General features: G+C 41.6%; 2 protein-coding genes and 1 non-coding gene across 3 annotated transcripts in view; 2 read left to right on the top strand and 1 right to left on the bottom strand.

The window, feature by feature from the left end:
• Positions 1-22,904, top strand: part of LOC133529298 (ataxin-2 homolog) — an 88,854-nt gene extending 65,950 nt beyond the window's left edge. Inside the window, exons 11-43 of the mRNA XM_061866995.1 lie at positions 59-130; positions 1,128-1,208; positions 1,800-1,932; positions 2,058-2,146; positions 2,190-2,255; positions 2,299-2,364; positions 2,408-2,473; positions 2,517-2,582; positions 2,626-2,691; positions 2,735-2,800; positions 2,844-2,909; positions 2,953-3,018; positions 3,062-3,127; positions 3,171-3,236; positions 3,280-3,345; positions 3,389-3,454; positions 3,498-3,563; positions 3,607-3,672; positions 3,716-3,781; positions 3,825-3,890; positions 3,934-3,999; positions 4,043-4,108; positions 4,152-4,217; positions 4,331-4,435; positions 5,045-5,262; positions 5,486-5,603; positions 7,085-7,171; positions 8,325-8,399; positions 16,412-16,508; positions 17,287-17,426; positions 19,585-19,857; positions 21,563-21,682; positions 22,706-22,904. Of these exons, the coding sequence (XP_061722979.1) occupies positions 59-130; positions 1,128-1,208; positions 1,800-1,932; positions 2,058-2,146; positions 2,190-2,255; positions 2,299-2,364; positions 2,408-2,473; positions 2,517-2,582; positions 2,626-2,691; positions 2,735-2,800; positions 2,844-2,909; positions 2,953-3,018; positions 3,062-3,127; positions 3,171-3,236; positions 3,280-3,345; positions 3,389-3,454; positions 3,498-3,563; positions 3,607-3,672; positions 3,716-3,781; positions 3,825-3,890; positions 3,934-3,999; positions 4,043-4,108; positions 4,152-4,217; positions 4,331-4,435; positions 5,045-5,262; positions 5,486-5,603; positions 7,085-7,171; positions 8,325-8,399; positions 16,412-16,508; positions 17,287-17,426; positions 19,585-19,857; positions 21,563-21,682; positions 22,706-22,777 (2,934 nt within the window). The 3' untranslated portion in view covers positions 22,778-22,904. The remainder of the gene's footprint in view (positions 1-58; positions 131-1,127; positions 1,209-1,799; positions 1,933-2,057; positions 2,147-2,189; positions 2,256-2,298; positions 2,365-2,407; positions 2,474-2,516; positions 2,583-2,625; positions 2,692-2,734; positions 2,801-2,843; positions 2,910-2,952; positions 3,019-3,061; positions 3,128-3,170; positions 3,237-3,279; positions 3,346-3,388; positions 3,455-3,497; positions 3,564-3,606; positions 3,673-3,715; positions 3,782-3,824; positions 3,891-3,933; positions 4,000-4,042; positions 4,109-4,151; positions 4,218-4,330; positions 4,436-5,044; positions 5,263-5,485; positions 5,604-7,084; positions 7,172-8,324; positions 8,400-16,411; positions 16,509-17,286; positions 17,427-19,584; positions 19,858-21,562; positions 21,683-22,705) is intronic.
• Trnal-cag (transfer RNA leucine (anticodon CAG)) lies at positions 10,841-10,924 on the top strand. The gene has a single exon. It is a non-coding gene; the product is annotated as a tRNA-Leu (tRNA).
• Positions 12,537-14,302, bottom strand: LOC133528987 (retinol dehydrogenase 12-like). Its single transcript, XM_061866539.1, has one exon. It carries the CDS (start codon positions 14,218-14,220, stop codon positions 13,204-13,206), a length of 1,017 nt encoding a protein of 338 aa, XP_061722523.1. The 5' UTR covers positions 14,221-14,302; the 3' UTR covers positions 12,537-13,203.
• Positions 22,905-23,547: the final 643 nt, after the last annotated feature.

The raw sequence follows: 23,547 nt of genomic DNA, 5'->3' as shown, positions 1-23,547 counted from the left end.
GACCGCCGAATGACGGTAGTCCTATCTCTGAAATGATTATAAAAACATTTATTCGCAGAACCCCGCGCCACCGGCCGAGGGCCCGCGGCCGCGGCACGTGCCCGAGCCGCGGCGACAGGACGAGGTGCAGGTGAGACATTCCGTTATCTGTTGCTGAACAATTTACTCCAGAAATTGTTGTAACCTTGTTAAGAAAAAAATATGATACAATTAGTATTTTTTCTGTATATAAAATAAATTATTTCACATGAAATAAAGCACCAGAAAAATATTAGAAAAACCTAGACAGCAGTTATTTTTGAACACAGTTTATATGTAATAAAGAACGATAAAGAGTAGGTAACTTGATCGTGACGTCATTATTTTGTATTTTATCGAGATTCTATAGTGGCTAATTTAGCTTTTTTTTGTTTATTGGTGAATCGATTTGACAGGTTGAAATAAAGAAATTAATTTAACTACAGTGTGAGTCTTTAATGTGCACATCGGAAAATCCGAGAAACTACGACAAATTTCATCGTCGAAAAAAAAATATTTTTTGCTATTCCAATTTTTTTTATGATTTTTTAAGGTTTTTTTCGCATTTACATGTAGTATGGAATTGCGAAAAAAATCGTAAATAAAAAATATTAGCAAAAAATTTTTTAACATTTATTTCGTCGATGAAATTTAAAATACCTTACCTCCTTTCTAATGGTAAAAAAACGGACTATAGCAGGAGTTAGTTTTTTTACCATTAGAAAGGAGGTAAAGTATTTTGACGTATCTTTTTGAAATAGAGGTAGATTGTCAAAAACTTTGTAGCCACAGTAAATTTACTACCATCTTTCGACTCGTGATTAACACTTTTAGAACGCCATTTGACTTTGATCCTTATTTTTTTACTGATCTGTGTTAAATATCAAAAAGTGGCGCCATCTAGATCAGAGGCCAAAGGTATGGTGGCATCGTTTCGAGCGATGTCACCACAACCTTTGGGTAAGATGGCGCCACTTTTTGATTTTACTGTGGCTACAAAATTTTCTTCGACAAGCCACCTTTATTTCAAATTCTCTTTGGTAATATATTCCCACTGGTTAATCTGTATTATGAGTAGACATGGTAAGAAGTGTTGTCCGGTGTCGCAGGAGCTGCGCAAGTTCGGCGCGGAGTTCAAGCTGGTGACGTCGCCCGCGCCCGCCGCCGCGCCGCCGCCCGCGCCGCAGCCGGTACGCATGCTGCTTGCTCTTTCTATTTTAGTACATTCCTGTTCGAAATACTATCTATAATACATACAAGTATCTATATGCAGATTTGCCTTCCCCCCTATACCCCGCCCGCGCGCCCATCTAACTAGTTGACACATATGACAGACGAAATAAGACATGCACCTTTACCTGTGTGCTCTGCGAACCTTGTGAATTTCGGATGCCTGAAGAATTGTGTGCCAAGGCCGAGTCCTCTGTACGGATCCCAACTCCAGGAGGAAAGTTAGTGCTGTCTTGACAAATTTTTATCCCAAAATAGTGTACCTAAATTATTCCTATCTCAAACAATTACTATAGAGGGCGGGACACGAAATCTTGCAGGATAAATAGATATAGACATTTGAATGACCTCCGTCTACACTAGCGCTCCTAGCGGCGAAATTAAACGCATTAGCCCTCATTACACCAGGTAGGTTGTATTGTATTCCTTCGATCTATGTTCAAACACCGACTCCGACTCAAATCGCCGACGAGCTCACGCGAGCCGACTACTACAACGCGTCATGAATTTTGATGTCATTTCCATTGACGTTTGGGATGATCTGTTGCCAGACGGTGCCGCCGCCGGCGCCGGCCACGCCGGAGGTGTCGGCCAACGCGGGCGCCGTGTCGGAGCCGCACGCCAAGCGGCCCAGCCTGCCCAAGCACGAGCCCCTGCCCCTGCCCCTGCCGCACCACAAGGTAATATGATATGTTACCAGACAACGCGGGCGCCGTGTCGGAGCCGCACGCCAAGCGGCCCAGCCTGCCCAAGCACGAGCCCCTGCCCCTGCCCCTGCCGCACCACAAGGTAATATGATATGTTACCAGACAACGCGGGCGCCGTGTCGGAGCCGCACGCCAAGCGGCCCAGCCTGCCCAAGCACGAGCCCCTGCCCCTGCCCCTGCCGCACCACAAGGTAATATGATATGTTACCAGACAACGCGGGCGCCGTGTCGGAGCCGCACGCCAAGCGGCCCAGCCTGCCCAAGCACGAGCCCCTGCCCCTGCCCCTGCCGCACCACAAGGTAATATGATATGTTACCAGACAACGCGGGCGCCGTGTCGGAGCCGCACGCCAAGCGGCCCAGCCTGCCCAAGCACGAGCCCCTGCCCCTGCCCCTGCCGCACCACAAGGTAATATGATATGTTACCAGACAACGCGGGCGCCGTGTCGGAGCCGCACGCCAAGCGGCCCAGCCTGCCCAAGCACGAGCCCCTGCCCCTGCCCCTGCCGCACCACAAGGTAATATGATATGTTACCAGACAACGCGGGCGCCGTGTCGGAGCCGCACGCCAAGCGGCCCAGCCTGCCCAAGCACGAGCCCCTGCCCCTGCCCCTGCCGCACCACAAGGTAATATGATATGTTACCAGACAACGCGGGCGCCGTGTCGGAGCCGCACGCCAAGCGGCCCAGCCTGCCCAAGCACGAGCCCCTGCCCCTGCCCCTGCCGCACCACAAGGTAATATGATATGTTACCAGACAACGCGGGCGCCGTGTCGGAGCCGCACGCCAAGCGGCCCAGCCTGCCCAAGCACGAGCCCCTGCCCCTGCCCCTGCCGCACCACAAGGTAATATGATATGTTACCAGACAACGCGGGCGCCGTGTCGGAGCCGCACGCCAAGCGGCCCAGCCTGCCCAAGCACGAGCCCCTGCCCCTGCCCCTGCCGCACCACAAGGTAATATGATATGTTACCAGACAACGCGGGCGCCGTGTCGGAGCCGCACGCCAAGCGGCCCAGCCTGCCCAAGCACGAGCCCCTGCCCCTGCCCCTGCCGCACCACAAGGTAATATGATATGTTACCAGACAACGCGGGCGCCGTGTCGGAGCCGCACGCCAAGCGGCCCAGCCTGCCCAAGCACGAGCCCCTGCCCCTGCCCCTGCCGCACCACAAGGTAATATGATATGTTACCAGACAACGCGGGCGCCGTGTCGGAGCCGCACGCCAAGCGGCCCAGCCTGCCCAAGCACGAGCCCCTGCCCCTGCCCCTGCCGCACCACAAGGTAATATGATATGTTACCAGACAACGCGGGCGCCGTGTCGGAGCCGCACGCCAAGCGGCCCAGCCTGCCCAAGCACGAGCCCCTGCCCCTGCCCCTGCCGCACCACAAGGTAATATGATATGTTACCAGACAACGCGGGCGCCGTGTCGGAGCCGCACGCCAAGCGGCCCAGCCTGCCCAAGCACGAGCCCCTGCCCCTGCCCCTGCCGCACCACAAGGTAATATGATATGTTACCAGACAACGCGGGCGCCGTGTCGGAGCCGCACGCCAAGCGGCCCAGCCTGCCCAAGCACGAGCCCCTGCCCCTGCCCCTGCCGCACCACAAGGTAATATGATATGTTACCAGACAACGCGGGCGCCGTGTCGGAGCCGCACGCCAAGCGGCCCAGCCTGCCCAAGCACGAGCCCCTGCCCCTGCCCCTGCCGCACCACAAGGTAATATGATATGTTACCAGACAACGCGGGCGCCGTGTCGGAGCCGCACGCCAAGCGGCCCAGCCTGCCCAAGCACGAGCCCCTGCCCCTGCCCCTGCCGCACCACAAGGTAATATGATATGTTACCAGACAACGCGGGCGCCGTGTCGGAGCCGCACGCCAAGCGGCCCAGCCTGCCCAAGCACGAGCCCCTGCCCCTGCCCCTGCCGCACCACAAGGTAATATGATATGTTACCAGACAACGCGGGCGCCGTGTCGGAGCCGCACGCCAAGCGGCCCAGCCTGCCCAAGCACGAGCCCCTGCCCCTGCCCCTGCCGCACCACAAGGTAATATGATATGTTACCAGACAACGCGGGCGCCGTGTCGGAGCCGCACGCCAAGCGGCCCAGCCTGCCCAAGCACGAGCCCCTGCCCCTGCCCCTGCCGCACCACAAGGTAATATGATATGTTACCAGACAACGCGGGCGCCGTGTCGGAGCCGCACGCCAAGCGGCCCAGCCTGCCCAAGCACGAGCCCCTGCCCCTGCCCCTGCCGCACCACAAGGTAATATGATATGTTACCAGACAACGCGGGCGCCGTGTCGGAGCCGCACGCCAAGCGGCCCAGCCTGCCCAAGCACGAGCCCCTGCCCCTGCCCCTGCCGCACCACAAGGTAATATGATATGTTACCAGACAACGCGGGCGCCGTGTCGGAGCCGCACGCCAAGCGGCCCAGCCTGCCCAAGCACGAGCCCCTGCCCCTGCCCCTGCCGCACCACAAGGTAATGTAATGAGTCAAAAGATTTATCTAATAAAAATTAATCTGAATAATAAAGTGACGATATATAAGTATAGTTATGATTTTTTCAAATGAGCTCGTTAAAAGAATCTGCTTAGTATTGTTTTCAAAACCACAAACCAGGAGGCGCTATAAAAAAGGGTCGGAAAGATGTTCAACTTTTATCAAATATCAACTCCATGGTGTTAGCCAGTAGATTCATAATGAACAATCAGGTTGTCAACACGCGTTGATAAGCAAGGCGCGTGGCACTCCAGGTAGATGCTACCGCTGGTTAGTTCGAACCATTATGTATACTGCCTAAAGCTATGGTGATGACAATTGACAAACATTTATTAGCGCCATGAACATTTTTTAAACACATATAATTACATTCTTTTGACGAGTTCAATTCAAAAACTAATGACTATACTTACCGCAATTATGAACTAAAATCATAATAGATGTGATTTTGGCTTACAATTATAGCCTGTCCAATCTCGAAGGTCAAGTACGTCATAGATTTACTATGACGTACTTGATCTTAGAAAAGCGAACAGACTGTAACAGTTGTACCGTATGCGTTATCTCATTAGTGCCGTTATCATTCCAGCCGCCAGTAGCCCCAGTGGAACCTCCGCCATCCCCCGGAGCGATGCCCCAAGCGGCATCTCCCCCCGACCCCGGCTGTGCAGCCGCCGCCGCCATAGAGCGCGTGGCAGTCAGCGCAGCCACATTAAAGAAGTCTACGTTAAACCCCAATGCGAAGGAGTTCAACCCCGCCGCGAAGAGCTTCGCTTCGAGAAGCCCTACTACACCCAACCCCAGCAGGTCAGTACTCTTCTCTCTATGTTTTTTTTATGAATGACCTATTCGCACATGTATCGTACAACGTTTTACAGTACATATGGCCCTTTAAATGTTCGACACAGTAACGTAATATGCTAATTTTCGCACTAGTTCGGTAAAATAGCACCATATGTACTGTAAACGTGTTTATAATATTGTATTTATTTATTGTTTATTTATTTATTTATGTATGTGTTGGTTGCAGGCCACACACGCCGGGCACGCCGGTGGGGTCGCTGGGCGTGGGCGTGGGCGTGGGCGGCGTGGGCGTGGTGGGCGCCGGCGTCTCCTACGTGCCCGCGCCGCACCCCCCTCCGCACATGGTACGTACCACGTAGCCTGCAGGCTTACATCACGCCCGAGAGATAGCCTATCCCTCTTAATACGCTCCAGTTAGAAAAAGACGGGTAGTCTTATGTCGGCGCCGTTCAAGGAAGCTTTCTCGACGACCGGTCTGGCCTAGTGGGTAGTGACCCTGCCTACGAAGCTGATGGTCCCGGGTTCAATTCCTGGTAAGGGCATGTATTCATGTGATGAGCATGGATATTTGTTCCTGAGTCATGGGTGTTTTCTATGTATTTAAGTATTTATAAATATTTATATATTATATATATCGTTGTCTAAGTACCCTCAACACAAGCCTTATTGAACTTACTGTGGGACTTAGTCAATTTGTGTAATGATGTCCTATAATGTTTATATATTTATTTATTATTTATTTCTCGCTGGAGGCTTTTCAATGTGGACTGTCTTAAAATCTGACTAACCCTTGATTGCCACAGACAACTGACGCACGTTGTTACAGCTTTTTTTTTATACTAGGCGCCCACGACCCGTCTAGTAAGCAGTCACCGTAGCCTATGGACACCTGCAACTACAGGGGTGTTACATGCGCGTTGCCGACGCTTTAAAATCCTAATATTAACCTTCGTGTATTTTAACAAGGATCACGATGCTCTAAAGATTTTTATATCATCGTATAGATGGCTGAGATACACGTCATACTCGTGAACGGGTGCTGTTTGTGGAGACCGGTCTGTTTAAGCTTACACGGGGTACAGGTTATGTTAAAGTATGTAACTTTACTTTTGAGTGACATTAACGTGAGACACTTCATTCGGTTCTTGTCTGTTTTAATTTTTTTGTCTTTTAATTATTTATATAAGAATTCAAGCCTTGGCGACCCTCTACATCTCTAAGGATAATTTAATATATATTTTTATATTTTATCTCTGACACTTAGAGACTTATACATCTCTAAAGAATTTTAGTATTTTATGGTTTTATTTTTTTATCATAGTTTTTTTTGTGTAATTTGACATTTAGAGACAGTATACATCTCTAATAAAGTATTTATTATTTCATAGATTCGATATTTGTAATTGTTTTTTTTTTTAAATTTATGGTTTGTAAAAATGGACATGTAAAAGTGCCCCTGTGGCCTATTTGCTGAATAAATGTTTGATATTTGATATATTATACACACAATGATCCGAAGGGCTTTCGAGGTCGAAAACTTGGATTTGTCATTACTATTTCATCACTACCAATATGTATAAAAAACAGAACTATTGATGTAAGGCAACACTTATTTTTTGGTATGATTTTCATGTATTATTAAGGAATCGAATGGTAAAATTTTCTTTAAAAAAATTTGTTGAGCCCTTGAAGCGTTGTATTTTTTAAGTCTTTTTAAATTCTACTTTTTTAAAATGAATAGCCCGTTTTGTATCCGTTTAGCTAAAGTTGTTATAATATAGAACATGTGTGGAGTAGCAAATTACAACAGTAGCTTGACGTGCAGGTGGCGGCCGTGCCCGCGTACGCCATGGTGGCGGCGGCCGCGGCGGCGGCGCAGCAGCCGCCCGCCTACCTGCCGCACCCGCACCCGGTGAGTTCACCTAGCCCAACACATCGATCATCCAAACACCTCCATCTCACTCTCTCTCTCTCTCTTTACGTATTTAAATAAAACTATCACACACATTTATTGGTTAACCGACCAAATACAAAACCGCCTGGATCTGTCACGAAACGACCTGACTTTAACCTACATTATTTGATCTAGTAATGTTTTCATCTACCCTCAACTGGCTTAAGGAGCCATTTGAGGGTAGATTATGTGTACTTTTATTTAAATACCTAAAGATACAGAGTATAGTCTACGCCGAAGCAAAGATTATTTTAAATAGAGGCGGATCGTACTCGATCACTGTAAATTTACTGTCATCTTTCGACACATTCCTACGTGTACACGTTCAAAGCAGCTGGCCAACTTTATTGTCATGTGTGTAGAGTATTTAAGAGCAAGTTCGGCTTGGCATGGCCAGCCACATTAGAGCTCACGCTAGACAACGTCCATAATGTTTATTTAGGGTCGCCGTCATCGAAAACGATGAGGACTTTAAAACTTTTAGAACGCCATTTGACTTTGATCCTTGGTCTTTCACTGATATGTGTTAAATTTGATAAATATCAAAAAGTGGCGTCGTCTACTCGAGAATAGGCCAAAGATATAGCGACATCGGTCGAAAAGATGCGTTCTAATAGTTTTAATCATGTGTCGAAAGATGGCAGTAAATTTACTGTGGCTACAAAATTTACTTTGACAATCCGCCTTAGCCAAAGTGATGTCCGTTAAATTGGTGATATTTTATTGATTATGTTGTCATGAATTATTGACTGCATGGCACAGATTACTTTTACTCAGATACGAAATGACATTTCCCAAATGGATTGTCTCTTGTTTAGTTACGATTCCAATCGATCAGGTAAATGTTTTCAATCCACGAAAATGTCTACATACTGTCCCAAGTGTCCCGTACACGAATTTTCTGGACATTATTGTTATAGGAATGCTTTTTTTGGAACAAAACTATTGTAAAAAGTAGCCATCGATTTACAGCGCACAAAAAAAAAAGCTAAATAACACGCGTCTGTGCGACAACACTTCTGATAGTCTTTGAGTGTTTTCAATAAGGTTTACAAGTCATTAGTTTACGGGAAATAGTAACGAACACATAGTAAAGAGCGTGCGTGGACAGATGGAGATGAGCTGCGAGTGCCGGCAGTACGCGCCGCCGATCCTCGTGGTGGACAAGCGCGACCGCGCAGACGCGGTGAGCGTAGGGACATGCGAGCCAATACGAGAACTAGCACAGCCGGTACACCCAGCAGATATATACCCTGAGGCTAGGAACTTATTTAATTACTAATATCTTCCCGAGTGATAACCGGTAGTCGAGGGTTTTTCTTACACATCAACCTGCCGACGCAGCGACGGCTGATCTTTACAGGTGTTTATTATCACTACACCTTATAAAACAAAGTCTCTCGCCGCCTCCGTTTGTATGTTCGCGATAAACTCAAAAACTACTGAACGGATTTTCATGCGGTTTTTACCTATTAATAGAGTGATTCTTGATAGTGTTTAGCTGTGTAATTTCTTTAAGTTTTGTGTATCCCGTGCGTAGGGGCGGGCCGCTAGTATAGATATATTATATAGGGTGAACATTCCTCAAACCACCGACGGAGCGCCAGCTGACTTTCATGAGGCTTCATCGACATATTCACTGCCAGCAGCTAGGCGGGTTCTCTGTTCATAGGCGCTTTTCGCTACACACGGGTTTTATTTATTATTTAGCTCGCGCTGGCATTTAATGTGTTAAACACGTCATAACCAGGCTTCAAAGTATTTTTAGCATGGTAAGACTAAAGTGAGCTCTATGGAGCCGCTGTTAACATTAAAATGGAAGTCATACTCATCCTCATTGGTGAAGTTCGTCCGGATCGTTTCAAAAATATTCTGACTACGTATATATAATACTGTTTACATATATGTAATTATATTATTCATTATAAAAATATAATCAATATTACCTATATTGCAGTCTCATCGCTCCAATATTTTATTTAAGTACCTAGAGTACATGCTTATATTGTTGCGATATAGAATTATACATAGTCACTCAAACTCATTCCTATAGCTACGTGTTCTATGGATATTGATTGTTCTATGGATTTATTGTAGTACCTGCATATTATCTGTTATTCGTCAATGAAGATCGTGGTGTATTTTTTTATAGTTATTATTTATTTTATGAATAAAATTAATGAGGATGAGTATGAGTATGACTTTAATTTAAAAGTTAAACGACTCCATAGCTGACCTTAGTCTTACCGTGCTAAAATTACTCCGAAGCCTGCTCATAATCTCTACGAATTATCGCTCGGGAAAAATCTAAGCGGGTCAACTGGAAGGTGTTGTAATATTATATAAATGATACTTAAAAGGCTTCTCCTATTGCTCTCGTATGCTATCCCGAACAGCGTGCGTTTGAAGTGCACTTGTGTACGTAACCGTGTGCAGTGGCTTATGACATAACACAACGAGTGAACCTGGAGTAGTTACTCCTCAAATCTTGCGCGTGCCTTACTAACCAACTCGTTTCAATGAACAAATGTTTGAGGCAAAAAAATATGGATTACGTCAATCATTATCAATGATCGGAACTATGGGAGTAAAACTTTAACAAAACTTATCAAGCGGACGTAAAAAGAGTGCTTATAGCCTTAAACATATTCGAATATCTATAAATGTAAATATTTTTATGGCTGTAAGTACTATACTATTCCTATCCCTCTATGGACATGAATATTTTTAGGGCTGTATGCACTATTTTATGTCCGCTTAACAAGTTTTGTTAAAGTTTTACTCCCATAGTTCCGATCACTGATCATTATCGACTCTCCCGGGCGATTATCGTGAACTTTCAAGAGATCGAATAGTGAGCATAATCAAGAAGTTAGCTGAGGAGAGATGTATTGTCAATAGTGAATTTCGTGGTTCCAGATCAATTACTTTCCTCAAATGTTTGTTCTGCGTGCAATTTTTAGCGTTTTTATAGGTTCTTGAATCACAACACTTCTGCAACCAGACTCCCGGAAATGTACATATAATCTGTACGATATGATATGATTTTATAGGTCATACTGAGCAACTTCTACTATGGGGTTGGTACTAATATTGTAGGTTATTAAAAAATTAGCCTGTATGAGTCGGTCTCTGTACTAAAAGTGTCCGTTATAAATTCGGTTAAAATATATATTTCACCTGTTTGGAGAGATTGTTTATGAAATTTCACGTGTTTCCAGAATTTACACTAGTGAATGCACCATAATAAAACTATTTAACAAAAATAATGGAATATTTTTCATAGTTAAGGGCTAAGCTAATCAAATTAGATACAAAAATAGTTTTGCGGATTCATTCCCAGCAAGTTGGAAATCATTTTAATACTTTCATTTGGTCCTAAAAGAGTTTAATCCGATTTTGTTCCACCCCAGGAGGTGTGTATGTGTATACATTTGGGAGCCTTAGGAGATTTTTTTTCCTTGTATTGCCAACTATATTATACTTAGTTATGTCAGATTATAATTTAGATTACAATTTAATCTCCAACACGAAAATTCTTGTTCTGTTCGCTGTTCGTTTGACTACTGATATATTTCAAGAGCGAGCCGTTAGCAAGCTGTGGTTAATTTCGTTTTGTCGGGAGAAGTCAGGATGGCCGAGCGGTCTAAGGCGCTGCGTTCAGGTCGCAGTCCACTTCTGTGGGCGTGGGTTCGAATCCCACTTCTGACAGGACTTTTTGCTTCGACATCGTATTATCGACAACGTATTTTGTTTAATATAAATTTGTGTAAAATGATTTATTGAACGTTTATAAAAATATGAAAGATGTAATATTTTTTTTAAGAGATATTTTTACAATAAGTAAGTACTTTTTTGAGCTGCTCTGGTTCAATGACAATTCAGAAATAACTAGATAAAGATTACAAATATTATATAGACGCCTTTGCCTCACTTTTAGCTTTATTTTGATGTCACTAATCTGTTTGCCGTGTTTTTCCTAATATTTGTCGTTTGATAGCATTAAGAAGTAAGTTTTAACTAACAAATACTTCCATTTCGTTACTATGGAAGGAGCTATATCACATAATAATAAGTTATTATGTCTGACGTCATTTGATCTTCACACACCCGATTTATCAGAATTTTGCCACAGTCATACCACCACGTGAATTGATACGCTGTGATAAGACTCCACGCGTCCGCAGAGCAAAGGTCGATTAAGCTTTACTGTACGAAGTCTGACGGATCTTTAACAGATTCATTAAATCATTACATTACAGTTATCATTTTGTATTTAACAAAATGCCTATAATAGTTAACACAATACTTAGAAATAAGGCGCCATTCATTTATTACGTATGACGATTTTTTCCAGTTTTTAACCCCCTATAGGGGTGGGAACCCCTATAATACAGTTGTACGTTGTATTTTTTTTTATACTACGTCGATGGCAAACAAGCATACGGCCTGCCTGATAGTAAGCAGTCTCCGTAGCCTATGTATACCTGCAACTCCAGAGAAGTTACATGCGCGTTGCCGACCCTAACCCCACCCCCCCCCTCGTTGAGCTCTGGCAACCTTACTCACCGGCAGGAACACAACACTATGAGTAGGGTCAAGTGTTATTGTTTTGACGTGCCGCTCCCCCTCAAAAATTGGCAGACTATTTTGTACAGAAAATGACAGACAAGGCGTCTCCAGGGGCCCATTTCTTAAACGGTATTAGACTAATATTGAACTGTTAAATGGGTTACCATGGCAACACATTCATAATATTACACTAATACCGAGCGAGAAATGGGCCCCAGCGGCGGTTATTATCACCTGTCTCTATGCCCGTCACTTTCGCGCTCACGTACTTGTTAGAACGTGACAGGTATGGTGACAAATGATAAAAAGCCATCCAACCATCTTAGCTCTGCAGGTGTTAAATCCGCCAAAGTAGTATTTGACCAAATAATTTAAATTGTTTCCTAGTTATATTGATTAGTTATTATTGCATTTAAGGCTTAAGGCGTTTTTTGGTAAAATATTAGATCTATATTATTTTAAACAGGTATTTATTCCAATAAATTAAATATATTTTAATTTCGTTGTTTGTGTTTGATCTTAACTCAATTACATAATAAATTGATAATATATTGATGATATAATTGTTGATGTTATGTTCATAATTAAATCGGGCCGAATAGTAATGTCGACTGTATGTATTTAGTATAAATTATTTTACACCATGCATGAAATAAAACACCAAAGCATTAATAGATAAACGTAGACAGCAGTTATTTTTAGACACAATTTATATTTTATAAATCGTATAGAACTATAAAGAGTAGGTAACTCAACCATGACGTCCTTTGCTAGTGTTTCATATAAATCCCATAGTGGCATATCGTTTTGTCAGTTCGAAAAAAGAAGTTTACTAGTAGTCAAATACCCGATTAAAATCGTTAAGCAAATAAAAACAAAAAGTTTTTTATAAGAATTATTTAATAAATAATACATAAATAAATATACATAGTATATAAAACATTTAACAGTTACAAAATAGCATTACATGGTAATTTACCGAAACAATTTTTCTACATTTTATCGTAATCTCCCTTATTATCAAGTTATAAAATTATGAGGGCATCCAAATGTTGATAATAAAATCTGCAAAAACAATTCTGACCACTGATACCACTCTATTGCCCTTACATCTATTTGTCATGAAATACCATTATGATTCCTCAATCTCGAATCGGTTAATTGGTGCACAGTAAAATCATAGAAAAATGAATACACACAAAGTGTACCACTATAGTAAGATTTAGTTAGACAGCTGACTTGGATACCGCGTTGAGTGTTATCTAAGTTGTCTTAATTGTTAAAATTTTACCCTTGACAATCTTGCATCATCGCATAATGTACAAGGCACGTTACGCCATCTAGTGCTATCAAAATCCAACCTGCGATGTTATTGCGCCATTCTGTTGGTTATTTTTCTATAGATCACAAACGCTAACTCAAATAGCTTCCTCCGGCTTCAGCTTCACTAGTTCTTCAGACATCTTCCACAGTCTCATGGCCTCCTCCTCATCCGTGGCCTTGAACGACATCTTACTTTCCTCGCAGTCCATAAAGTACTTCCCCGTCATGAAATCACAGTCGTCAGAAATCGCCAGGAATATAGACGTCTGCGCACCTTCCCAGGGACTCTTGAAGAACGTGAAAAGCACCATACTTCTTAATTTCTCCAAGAACTTAGCATTCTTATAAAAAGATGTATTAACCTGCCCTGGGTTCAAACTGTTCACCGCTACATCGGTATCTTCCAATCTCCTTGCCAACTCATTGCTAAATAAAACATTACAGAATTTACTATTAGCATATATCCTGTAGAAACTATACCTTCCTTCTTCATTTATGTCCTCAATCGTCCCGAATCTATGGAAGTAAGATGACACGTTGACAATTCTGCTAGGAGCACCCTTTTTCAGCCACGGCACAAGAAGAATTGTCAGCAAAAACGGCCCGAAATGGTTCACCTGCATATCTCTCACTATGCCATCTGCAGTTTTCATTCCCCCCATACCGCTGGCTCCAGCGTTGTTAATCAAAACATCCAATTTAGCTTCGTTCTGTTTAAACTCATCCACGAACTTTCTTATAGAAGCTAGCGAGCTTAAATCCAAATATTCATATCTAACTAAATTATTCTTCGAAACCTTTCTTATTGATGCTTCAGCACGCCTCCCTTTTACGTCATCCCTACACGCTAATATCACCTTAGCCCCTCTCTTGGCTATCTCCATAGCCGTCTGGAACCCTATACCACTGTTCGCACCCGTAACGATCACCACTTTCCCCGTCATCACAGATTCAGAGTAACATATTCCTGAAGTCAATCTATTATAGATCTTGAGAAACACGAAGAATGCACCTAACCAGAAGTACCACATGTTGAACGACCACCGGTCACGAAGTATATTGAGTGACTGGGCTATCTGGGAGCAAAAGTCAGGCTTAATCGTGCTAGTCATACTTGGGTTTTGATACGGTTTTACTTGGTATTTTAGGTATGTAATTTTATTGATATATTCAATAGCACAGTATTGTTTTTGCACGAATACATAAGTAAATTATTTATTATACTTACCCCCGGAGTTAACGGAATTCAGGAAAAACACGGTGTATATACACAGACTATCATAATTACATACATAAGCTGAATGGCAGCATGCATATGTAAATACAACGAAATTAATAAATGCATTGGATTAACACCGTTTATTGAAAACACTATGTTGGTTGCCTGCTTCTACTTATCATTATCGTTCTAAACAAATAAATAATTTAGCCTATATACGTCCCACTGCTGGGCACAGGTCTCCTCTCATATTCTAGAGGGTTTGGGCTATAGTCCCCACACTAGCCCAATGCGGGTTGGGGACTTCACATACAACTTAGAATTTCTTCGCGGATTTCCTCACGATATTTTCTTTCACCGAATAGCTAGTGGTGAATATCAAATGATATTCCGTACATAAGTTCCGAAAAACTCATTGGTACGAGCCAAAATTTGAACCCGCGACCTCCGGATTGAAAGTAGGACGTCATAACCACTAGGCCGCCACCGCTACCGTTATTTAAAACAATTTTGAAACAAAGTGATTTTAGTTATTTTGACGACCGGTCTAGCCTTGTGGGTATTAATTGGTCCTGGGTTCGAATCCCGGTAAGGGCATGTATTTGTGTGATGAACACAGATATTTGTTCCTGAGTCATGGATGTTTTCTATGTATTTACGTATTTGTATATTATATATATCGTTTTCTGAGTACCCACAACACAAGCCTTCTTGGCTTACCGTGGGACTTAGTCAATTTGTGTATGAATTTTCCTATAATATTTATTTCTTTCTTTAAAAAAAATATATCCCCCAAGCTAATCCTTCTCAAGATTAATCAACTTACCTATTATAAAGAAAATAATAAGTTAATAACACAAACGCACAAACGGATATAATAGAATAATAATCTAATCATCGGGGAGTTAATAATCAGGTCACCAATGTGTTATCTATAGTGAAGTATTCGCGACCTTAAACTCATATCGAGAGTATAGTCTTTCTATTGTACCCAATCGTTCAATCAATTTATGGAACTTAGTACATTTTTGTAAGATTAATGTAATACACGCAAAATGTATTGTATAATCTGATCTTGAATACAATCAATTATAGACCTTGTGGCATTGCTGTAAAGTTGAATGTGGCACACGTGGGGTCTGTGAGGTACCTTATGCAATGTCAAAGTCTTATCTGATTTGATTTTTTGATGAAATTGCATCATGCATGTCTCATTAATGTCATAAATTATCACAGGTATATTTTCACAGTTATAGTTCAAATTATCTGGTATGCAGCAACTATCAAGCGTTACAGATATTTATAGTATCTAATAGAGTAGAGAATATAAAAAAAAAAACCTTAAACGCGATGAATAATAATGTTAAATGTTTTTAAACGAATATACATTGTGGCCATCCATATGTGCAAACGTACCTATAATAGTTCTTTGTTTCACAAGGGGGCAAAATTGTTGTTTAACCGCTCGTGCTAGTATTGATACCCGAGCAAGCGAAAGATTCCAAAATTGCATAGCGAGGGGTTCGAAAAGTGGAATCTTAAAGTTGCGAGGGTTTCAAGTTACTAGGGTTAAACAAATGTTACCGAGTGAAACACAAAAATTTTCACCATACCAGTGCGACGAAAATACTATCTATATTATATCAAACCAAATCAAATCCAAATATTAAATATTCATCATTCGAAATTATTTATAAGTCAATTCTACCAGCCAACATAAGTAAACAACTCAAAATTTGCATCTGATTACTTTGCCCACACGTGGATAAAATGCAACTTCATCAGTTTTTGAACAATCAAGAGAGCATTTAGCAGCTGCTGTGGTAAAAAAAAAAAATTGTATCATTATAACGACACGATGTTTTACAATTTAAATCCGCACCACACTAATGACCAGTGTTACATTCGTTCAACATGTTTACAAGCCTGTGTAGATCGTGTGATTCACGACGACGCATACCTTAACTCGTAATCTCATTTTACTAAAGGTTAGATTTGAAAAATCTGCGCGTCATCGTGGATGACACGATCTATACGTATGTGCCTTATCTGCTAGAAATGCTAAGGGTATGTGGTACTTGCAGCTGGCGTACGGGGCCATGGGGGGCGGCGCGGCGGTGGCGGGCGGCGCGGGGCAGCACGGCCCGCTGCCCGCGCAGCCGCAGAGGAACTTCCGGAAAGGTATGTACCATCATGAACTTAAGGGGCTCCCCGCGGACTACATCGATTTTTGACTAGTTTTGAGTTGTTACTCCTACATTTGCACTATGGATCTTCTTCAATCTTTCTTTCTTTCTTTTCTTCTTCATTCTGGTCTGCCAGATTTTGACCAGTTTTTAGTGACGTCAAAGACGAACCCAAATGTGTACATTTCGTATATGTAAAATCCTTCACAGCAATCAAGTAACGAAAAAAGTGTTTTTTTAGACAATGTAAAAAAAAAAAAGTGTTCATTTCTTTCAAAATCCGGCAGACCAGAATGGAGATAAAAGATTGAAAAACCGATAGCCGTTTGTCTTATAATTCTATCTATAGTGCAAATGTAGGAGTAACGACACAAACTAGTCATAAATCGACGAAAAACGCGGGGAGCCCCGTAAGCTAGCTGTACTGCATTTCTATAATCCCGTTCTATAAACTCTATAAAATGGTAACTGAATGAAAAAAAACACCGTCAACTCGTAATCCTAAATCCAAATTAAAAAATAAACTGTTATCAACTTATTAAAAATGGCCGTTTTAAATCTCAAATACTAAAATATGGATTGCTCCAATTACTTGTGACGTTCTCAAGCAAAAGGCACCACATTGTCGTTTGCCATAAGGACGCTCAGGTTATTCGTGCAAGTCCTTATGGTAAGCCACGATGTGGTACCTTTTGCTTGAGAATGTCACTGTCCTACCGATCTATCGAAGTCATACAGATCCTTCTTCCTATTAACATGAATTTGTTCCCCAGTTGGCGTGGGCAGCGGCGTGGGCGTGGCGGCAGCGACCGGACAGCCACTGCTGACGCCAGCCCCCATGCAGCCTTTTGTGCCGGCCGTCTACCCACCTCCACATCATCAGCAGCAACCGGCGCTCCATTACCAACATATGGTGAGTTTTTTTTTTTTCAAAATACATAATTAATTTTAAAGTTACTTGCCAAAGTGCTTATGCGGTTTGTTGGCGAGTGAATTCACTTGCGGTGTTACATCTATACTCTGTATTTTTAGGTATTTAAATAAAAGTCAAGCCTTGGAGGCCCTTTACATCTCTAAGGATAGTTTAATATCTTTTTTTTATTTTATCTCTGACACTTAGAGACTTAATATACATCTCTAAAGAATTTTAGTATTTGTTGGTTTTATTTTTTTATCATAGTTTTTTTTTGTGTAATTTGACATTTAGAGACAGTATACATCTCTAATAAAGTATATATTATTTCATTGATTCCATATTTGTAATTGTTTTTTGTAGTTTTTATTGTTTGTAAAAATGGACATGCAAAAGTGCCCCTGTGGCCTATTTGCTGAATAAATGTTTAATATTTGATACAGAGTATGGTTAAGCCCGACTTACGTCAAAATGTTACAAACCGAAATAAATGTCATATACGAAAGAATAAGAAAGTGACCAAGGCCTCCAGTGCCCGAGGCTGGAATCGAACCAGCGTCCTCTGCTATCGCGGCAAATGTCTTAAAACCGCTCGGCCATCAGGGTCACGGCGTCATGGGTCGAATTTTTCCCTAGTATATGCAATTCGGACCCGGGTATGTCCTTAAACTACGTCCAAAAGAGAGGTATGGGCAATGTGAATGTCATCTCGCCTTGTGTGGTAGGGCAAAGCACAGCAGATGTCATTCCAGATCTAGAGCAGAGCCCAACTGGGGAAGTACCTCCACCTTACAGAAAACCGCAGCCAAATAACACTTGACCCTACTCATAGTGTTGTGTTCCTGCCGGTGAGTAAGGTTGCCAGAGCTCAACGAGGGGGGTGGGGTTAGGGTCGGCAACGCGCATGTAACTCCTCTGGAATTGCAGGTGTACATAGGCTACGGAGACTGCTTACCATCAGGCAGGCCGTATGCTTGTTTGCCACCGACGTAGTATTAAAAAAAAAAAAAAAACTTAAGGGCTTATTTTGCCCTCTGGTAAAGTACAATTTTATAAGTACCGGCAACTCTTGTCAAAAGCAGTCAATTGTATCGGTGTTACCGGTTTAGATCTGTGATACTGTAACTTGCACTTTTATGTGTCTGTTTCTTTCATTTGTATGTAATGGTGGTTGAGTATAATAGAACAAACGGCTAACCCGGGGTTAATTGGTTAAAGTATTAACCCAGTGTCACATTGTTCTTGTAACCATGGAAAGTTCAGGTTTAACCGACTAAGGGTTCATCCATTAATTACATCACACAAATTTTGAGGTTTTTTGACCCCTCCCCCCCTTTTTGTCACACTTGGTCACATTTGGTAAACCCCTCCCCCCCTGATGTGACGTCACAATTTTAGTAATCTTGTTTACAAAAAAATTGGCAAATCGAATTAGGTATTATTAATATATATTCAAAATATTTTTGATAAAAGAGATATTAGTAATTTTATAACACAAAACCGATTTATAAAGAAAATTGAACGAATAAAAATTATTATCGTTCCAATAACTCGTTATGTTATTTAAGTGCACAGCGAAAAAATGACAACGAGAGAGACAATTAAAATGACGTCACAAAGTTTGTGACTCCTCCCTCCCCCTTGTCACAACATGTCACATTTTGTTGACCCCCTCCCTCCCCCTAAACGTGTGATGTAATTAATGGATGACCCCTAACCCCGGATTACTGAGATGGTGCAAGTGTCCCTAACAGTCATTATGCGAGATATTTTTCTGGTCTGGCAGGCTAATGCCCACTTGCACCATTTCACTAACCCGGGGATAACCGGTTAGATTTCGAGTTACCATGGTTACCAGTACAATTTAACCGCCCAACCCTGGGTTAATGAGATGGTGCAAGTTGGCCTAAGATAACTATACTATTAGAACAAATTAAATGACTTCTTGAAAATATTTTCATTTAGTTTAATGAAATGACTGCCACATCATGAAATGATCAGTTGTAAGATCTGTAGGGCTAAGATGGTCGGCTCTTTAACATTTGTCACCATGTCTGACAAAGTGGCGGGAATAGTGATAGGTGATAAGAATGACCATGCTGCCACCGCTGGCCACGACATTGTATACATGTATACTAAGATATATAATTTGTTGCAGCCGAACTTCCAAGTGCGCATGTACCACGGCGGCGGCGTGTCGTCCATGCCGTCCATGGGCTCCATGGGCAGCATGAGCATGCCGGAGTACGCGCCGCCCGCGCCCTCCCCCGCGGCCGCCTCCCCCGCGCTCTACCCGCCGCCCTCCCCCGCGCACACGCCGCACTCGCACGCGCACTCGCACTCCCACACGCACCCCATGCAGCCGCATCCGCATCCCCACCCGCACCCGCACCCGCATCCGCACCACCACTACCAGCAGCCGCCTTTCCAGGTCAGTATATACTCGTTTATTTGCCTAATAAATAACTTATCTATACAAGGTGCCCGCGAGGAAACGGAAATATTTGTTATTTATATATATTTATTATGTTAAAACAAAAATTTCATATAAACTTTTTTTAACTTTAATTCCATAAAAAAATTGTATTTCAGTGCATATGCACTATAGGACCTAGTCTAGACGTCCTTATTGACAGATATCAAAATGACAAGGAACACATCGAATAGACTAGTTTTTACGAAATAATTTTCAAAATCGGTTCAGAAATGACGGATATATGAAGTAAAAACATTAAAAAAACATACCAACCGAATTGATAACTTCCTCCTTTTGAAATCTTGAAGTCGGTTAAAAAAAATGTACCAATTCATATTAGTCTATAAAATGAACATGTCCTTTTCAAAAAGTAAAAAAAAAATTTTTTTGGCGGAATTGACTTAAATTTCTATAAGATTTTTTCCTTCTCATGACCTCAGGAATACGTGGTAATTTTTTTTCCGTTTCCTCGCGAGCACCTTGTATATCTAATATTTGGCTTATAATGATACTTTTTTGATTGCCTCAATTTCTTCAACTTACCATTCATTTAAGAACAAAATTGATAAAAAAGTCAGGATTAGATATTAAATTATAGTTGCATTTTTTTTAAATCTTGACATGTCTTTTAATTGAAGAACGCTTTTTTAATACTTATCAAAGTAAAAGAAAGTAAATGATCGTACAGTCGCCATCACATATTTCGAAGCAGCCAATACTATATTCACTTTATAGTGTGTTCAGCCTGCATTATCTTATTTAACCTTAATGCAAAAGCTAATAGTACATTACGATACAAGTGCAAAAAATAGGAAATTTTCGAATTACGTAAAACGTTTTACAGTACATAAGGTACCCTTTAAATGTTGGACACAGTAACGTAATATGCTAATTTTCGCACTAGTGCGGTAAAGTAGCACCATATGTACTGTAAAGGTATATTTTGCTGTAATGTGCCTATCTTTGTGAACGCCCTAATTGTTTAGATACGTTTGACATTTTGTGCGATCAGATATTTTCGACTGGACCTGTGCAAAGAAATTATTGAAAAAAACCGTGTTCAGATTTTTTTCCCATTGCAATACCTAGTTATGATTAAAATGGCATTTGCAATGGGCAAAATTTATTGAAATTTAGTCTTGCTCAGATATATTTGGACACCTTGGCTGCTTCGAAATATCTGATGGCGACTGTATTATGATTAATAATTGTCACATAATTGCCGTGATTTATTTTTAACAGACTTCTAAAATGGAGGAGGTTCCCAATTCGACTGAATATTTTTTTTGTATGTATGTTACTCGATATCTCCGAGAATCGTGAATCGATTTTAATTTTTTTTTTTTTAATCGAACGGGTATAACCCCGAGATGGTCCCGTTGGCACCAAGTCGGGGTCTGATAATGGGATCTAGGAGAAATCGAGGGAACTCTTCAAATGTTATAGGTACATGAATGGCGCTTTTGGTAATTTCTGAAGTCGGTTATATTTTTTTGTTAAAAAGTTTTATTATTCAATAAAAAGACACGTCAAAATCGCTTACCTTTTTTATAATGCTAAAACAACGAAGTATAGTAAATCTTTTAGATAGAAGATAGTATTGACAGCCATTTGTTTGTGCAACAAATTGTACCCGGATAACATGTGGACGGCCCCACAGGTGCTGTGCCCGCTGATGGGCCCCGGGGGCGGGCAGCACCACCACCACCACCACGTGGCCTACCTCAACCACGCGCCGCCCACCGCCTCGCCGCCGCAGCCCCACCCGCACCAGCTGCAGGTATAACAGTAATAACCATGGTTATTTACTTCGTAGTTTCTTGCCTGACCCATAAGGGGTCATCCATTAATTACACCACACGATTTTTTTACCTCTCCCACACACACACATTCACACACACACACACACACATCACACACATTTAGAAACCCCCTGGTGCGATGTCACATATCTGGCAATCTTGTTATTAACATAATAAGCAATTTGAATGACGTATTGTTATTCTAATAAAAAACTACTCGTAATAATAACAATTTAGAAATTTTATGACACAAAATCGATTACGAATAAAAATTTCACGGATAAAGGCTTATATATCGTTGCAAAATTAATTAATGGATTTTTTTTTTCTTTTTATAGAAAAGAATGTTACCTCTAAATTCTAACATTCAAATTACATTTACATTGTTTTAAATAAACGGATTTTTTATTATAAAATTAGATCCATAAAAAAACGTTTTGTGGTATTAATTCGGAAATCGTTGTAATACCTTCATTTGGTCGTAAATGCGTGTAATCAGAGTTCAGTCCATTCCAGGAGGTGTGCATACATTTTGGGAGCCTTACGAGATAAAAGTTTTCTTGGATTGTTCAGCAAAGTTTGGTAGATCAGACACTGGTGGAAAAGCGTTTTTGAATTTTTAACATGATTATACCAAAAATAAAGAAATTCAAAATGGCGGCCTTTTTTTAAAACTGAATACGAATTCATGTTAAGGTATCTTTCGAATCCTCAAATATCAATTTTCATCACGATTACATATTTTCTGTCGACACTCGAACTTTACAAGCAAAAAACTGAAAAAGATCAAAAAGTTACGCATTACGTAAACTCTGATTACATACATCTAGCACCAAATGAAGGTATTAAAACGATTTCCAGCTTGCTGGGAATTAATTTTTCGAAAAAGTCTTAATATGATTGGCCTCGTAAGAGATTCTTGAATTACATAGTGGTAGTTTTCGTTCGACCGTTTTTGTGATGTCCATAACACGTATCTCACATTGCTGTGGTTGTCCTAGCTGCTGCCGGGCGGCGGCGCCGTGGGCGGCGCGGGCGGCGCCAGCACGCCGGGGCTGCACGCGCACCCGTGAGCCGCGCGCGCGCGCGCCGCCCTGCACCACCGCCGCCCCACACACGCGCCCGCCGTGCTAGGCTACACCCCGCCCACGTCACGCAAGCCTCCCCCCTATACAAGGTTCTTAGGTTTCTAATACTCTCTGGCAAAAGGCTACAAGATGCGGGAGAAAACGTTCAGTTTTCCTTTAGATTGTGTCTCGTACGACAAAGTACATCGATTTTCACATGGATAATTAGAGCCGTTCGGGAAGGTATTTTGGATTATGTCTAGTGACGTACCTGCGACGTTTGTTTCCATGGACTGAGAAGATCGAGCCTTTGAATGTTTGCCTCTGAATGTTTCGTGTCAGTTCTTTATTAAATGATTGTATGGAGTTAAAGCTCGCGATGATATTTTTTATTTAAACGGATACTTTTATATGAAAATATTATTGCTGTTACAAAATATTCTATTATAATTATTAATCGTGATTTTTTGTTGAACTGAAAATATATACAGCTTTCTACAAATAGTATACAATAATTTTATAAATCTTGTGTCATCGTTTTAATTTCCGGAGCAACATATTGTTGTTTAAATTGGTTTGAAAATTCACGAGCTTTAATTTCTTTCTACTCAGCTCCGTTTTAAAATATTAGTCTATGATCGATGGTATTCTAATATTTAACTAACGGAATATAAAAAACTGTAATAACGAAACTTTTTTAAACCTAAGGTCTGTATAGATAAATATATAGTGTGGGTAAACTTTTCAAATACTTTTACCCTGCACCAAAAATTATG

Source organism: Cydia pomonella, chromosome 20, assembly GCF_033807575.1.
Source record: "Cydia pomonella isolate Wapato2018A chromosome 20, ilCydPomo1, whole genome shotgun sequence".
NCBI lineage: Eukaryota > Metazoa > Arthropoda > Insecta > Lepidoptera > Tortricidae > Cydia > Cydia pomonella.
The sequence above is the reverse complement of the archived record's forward strand: the minus strand, read 5'-3'. Positions and strand labels throughout refer to the sequence as shown.

Excerpts from the sequence above, each read along its gene's own strand:
- LOC133528987 (XM_061866539.1), bottom strand. The coding sequence starts at position 14,220 with ATGACTAGCACGATTAAGCCTGACTTTTGCTCCCAGATAGCCCAGTCA.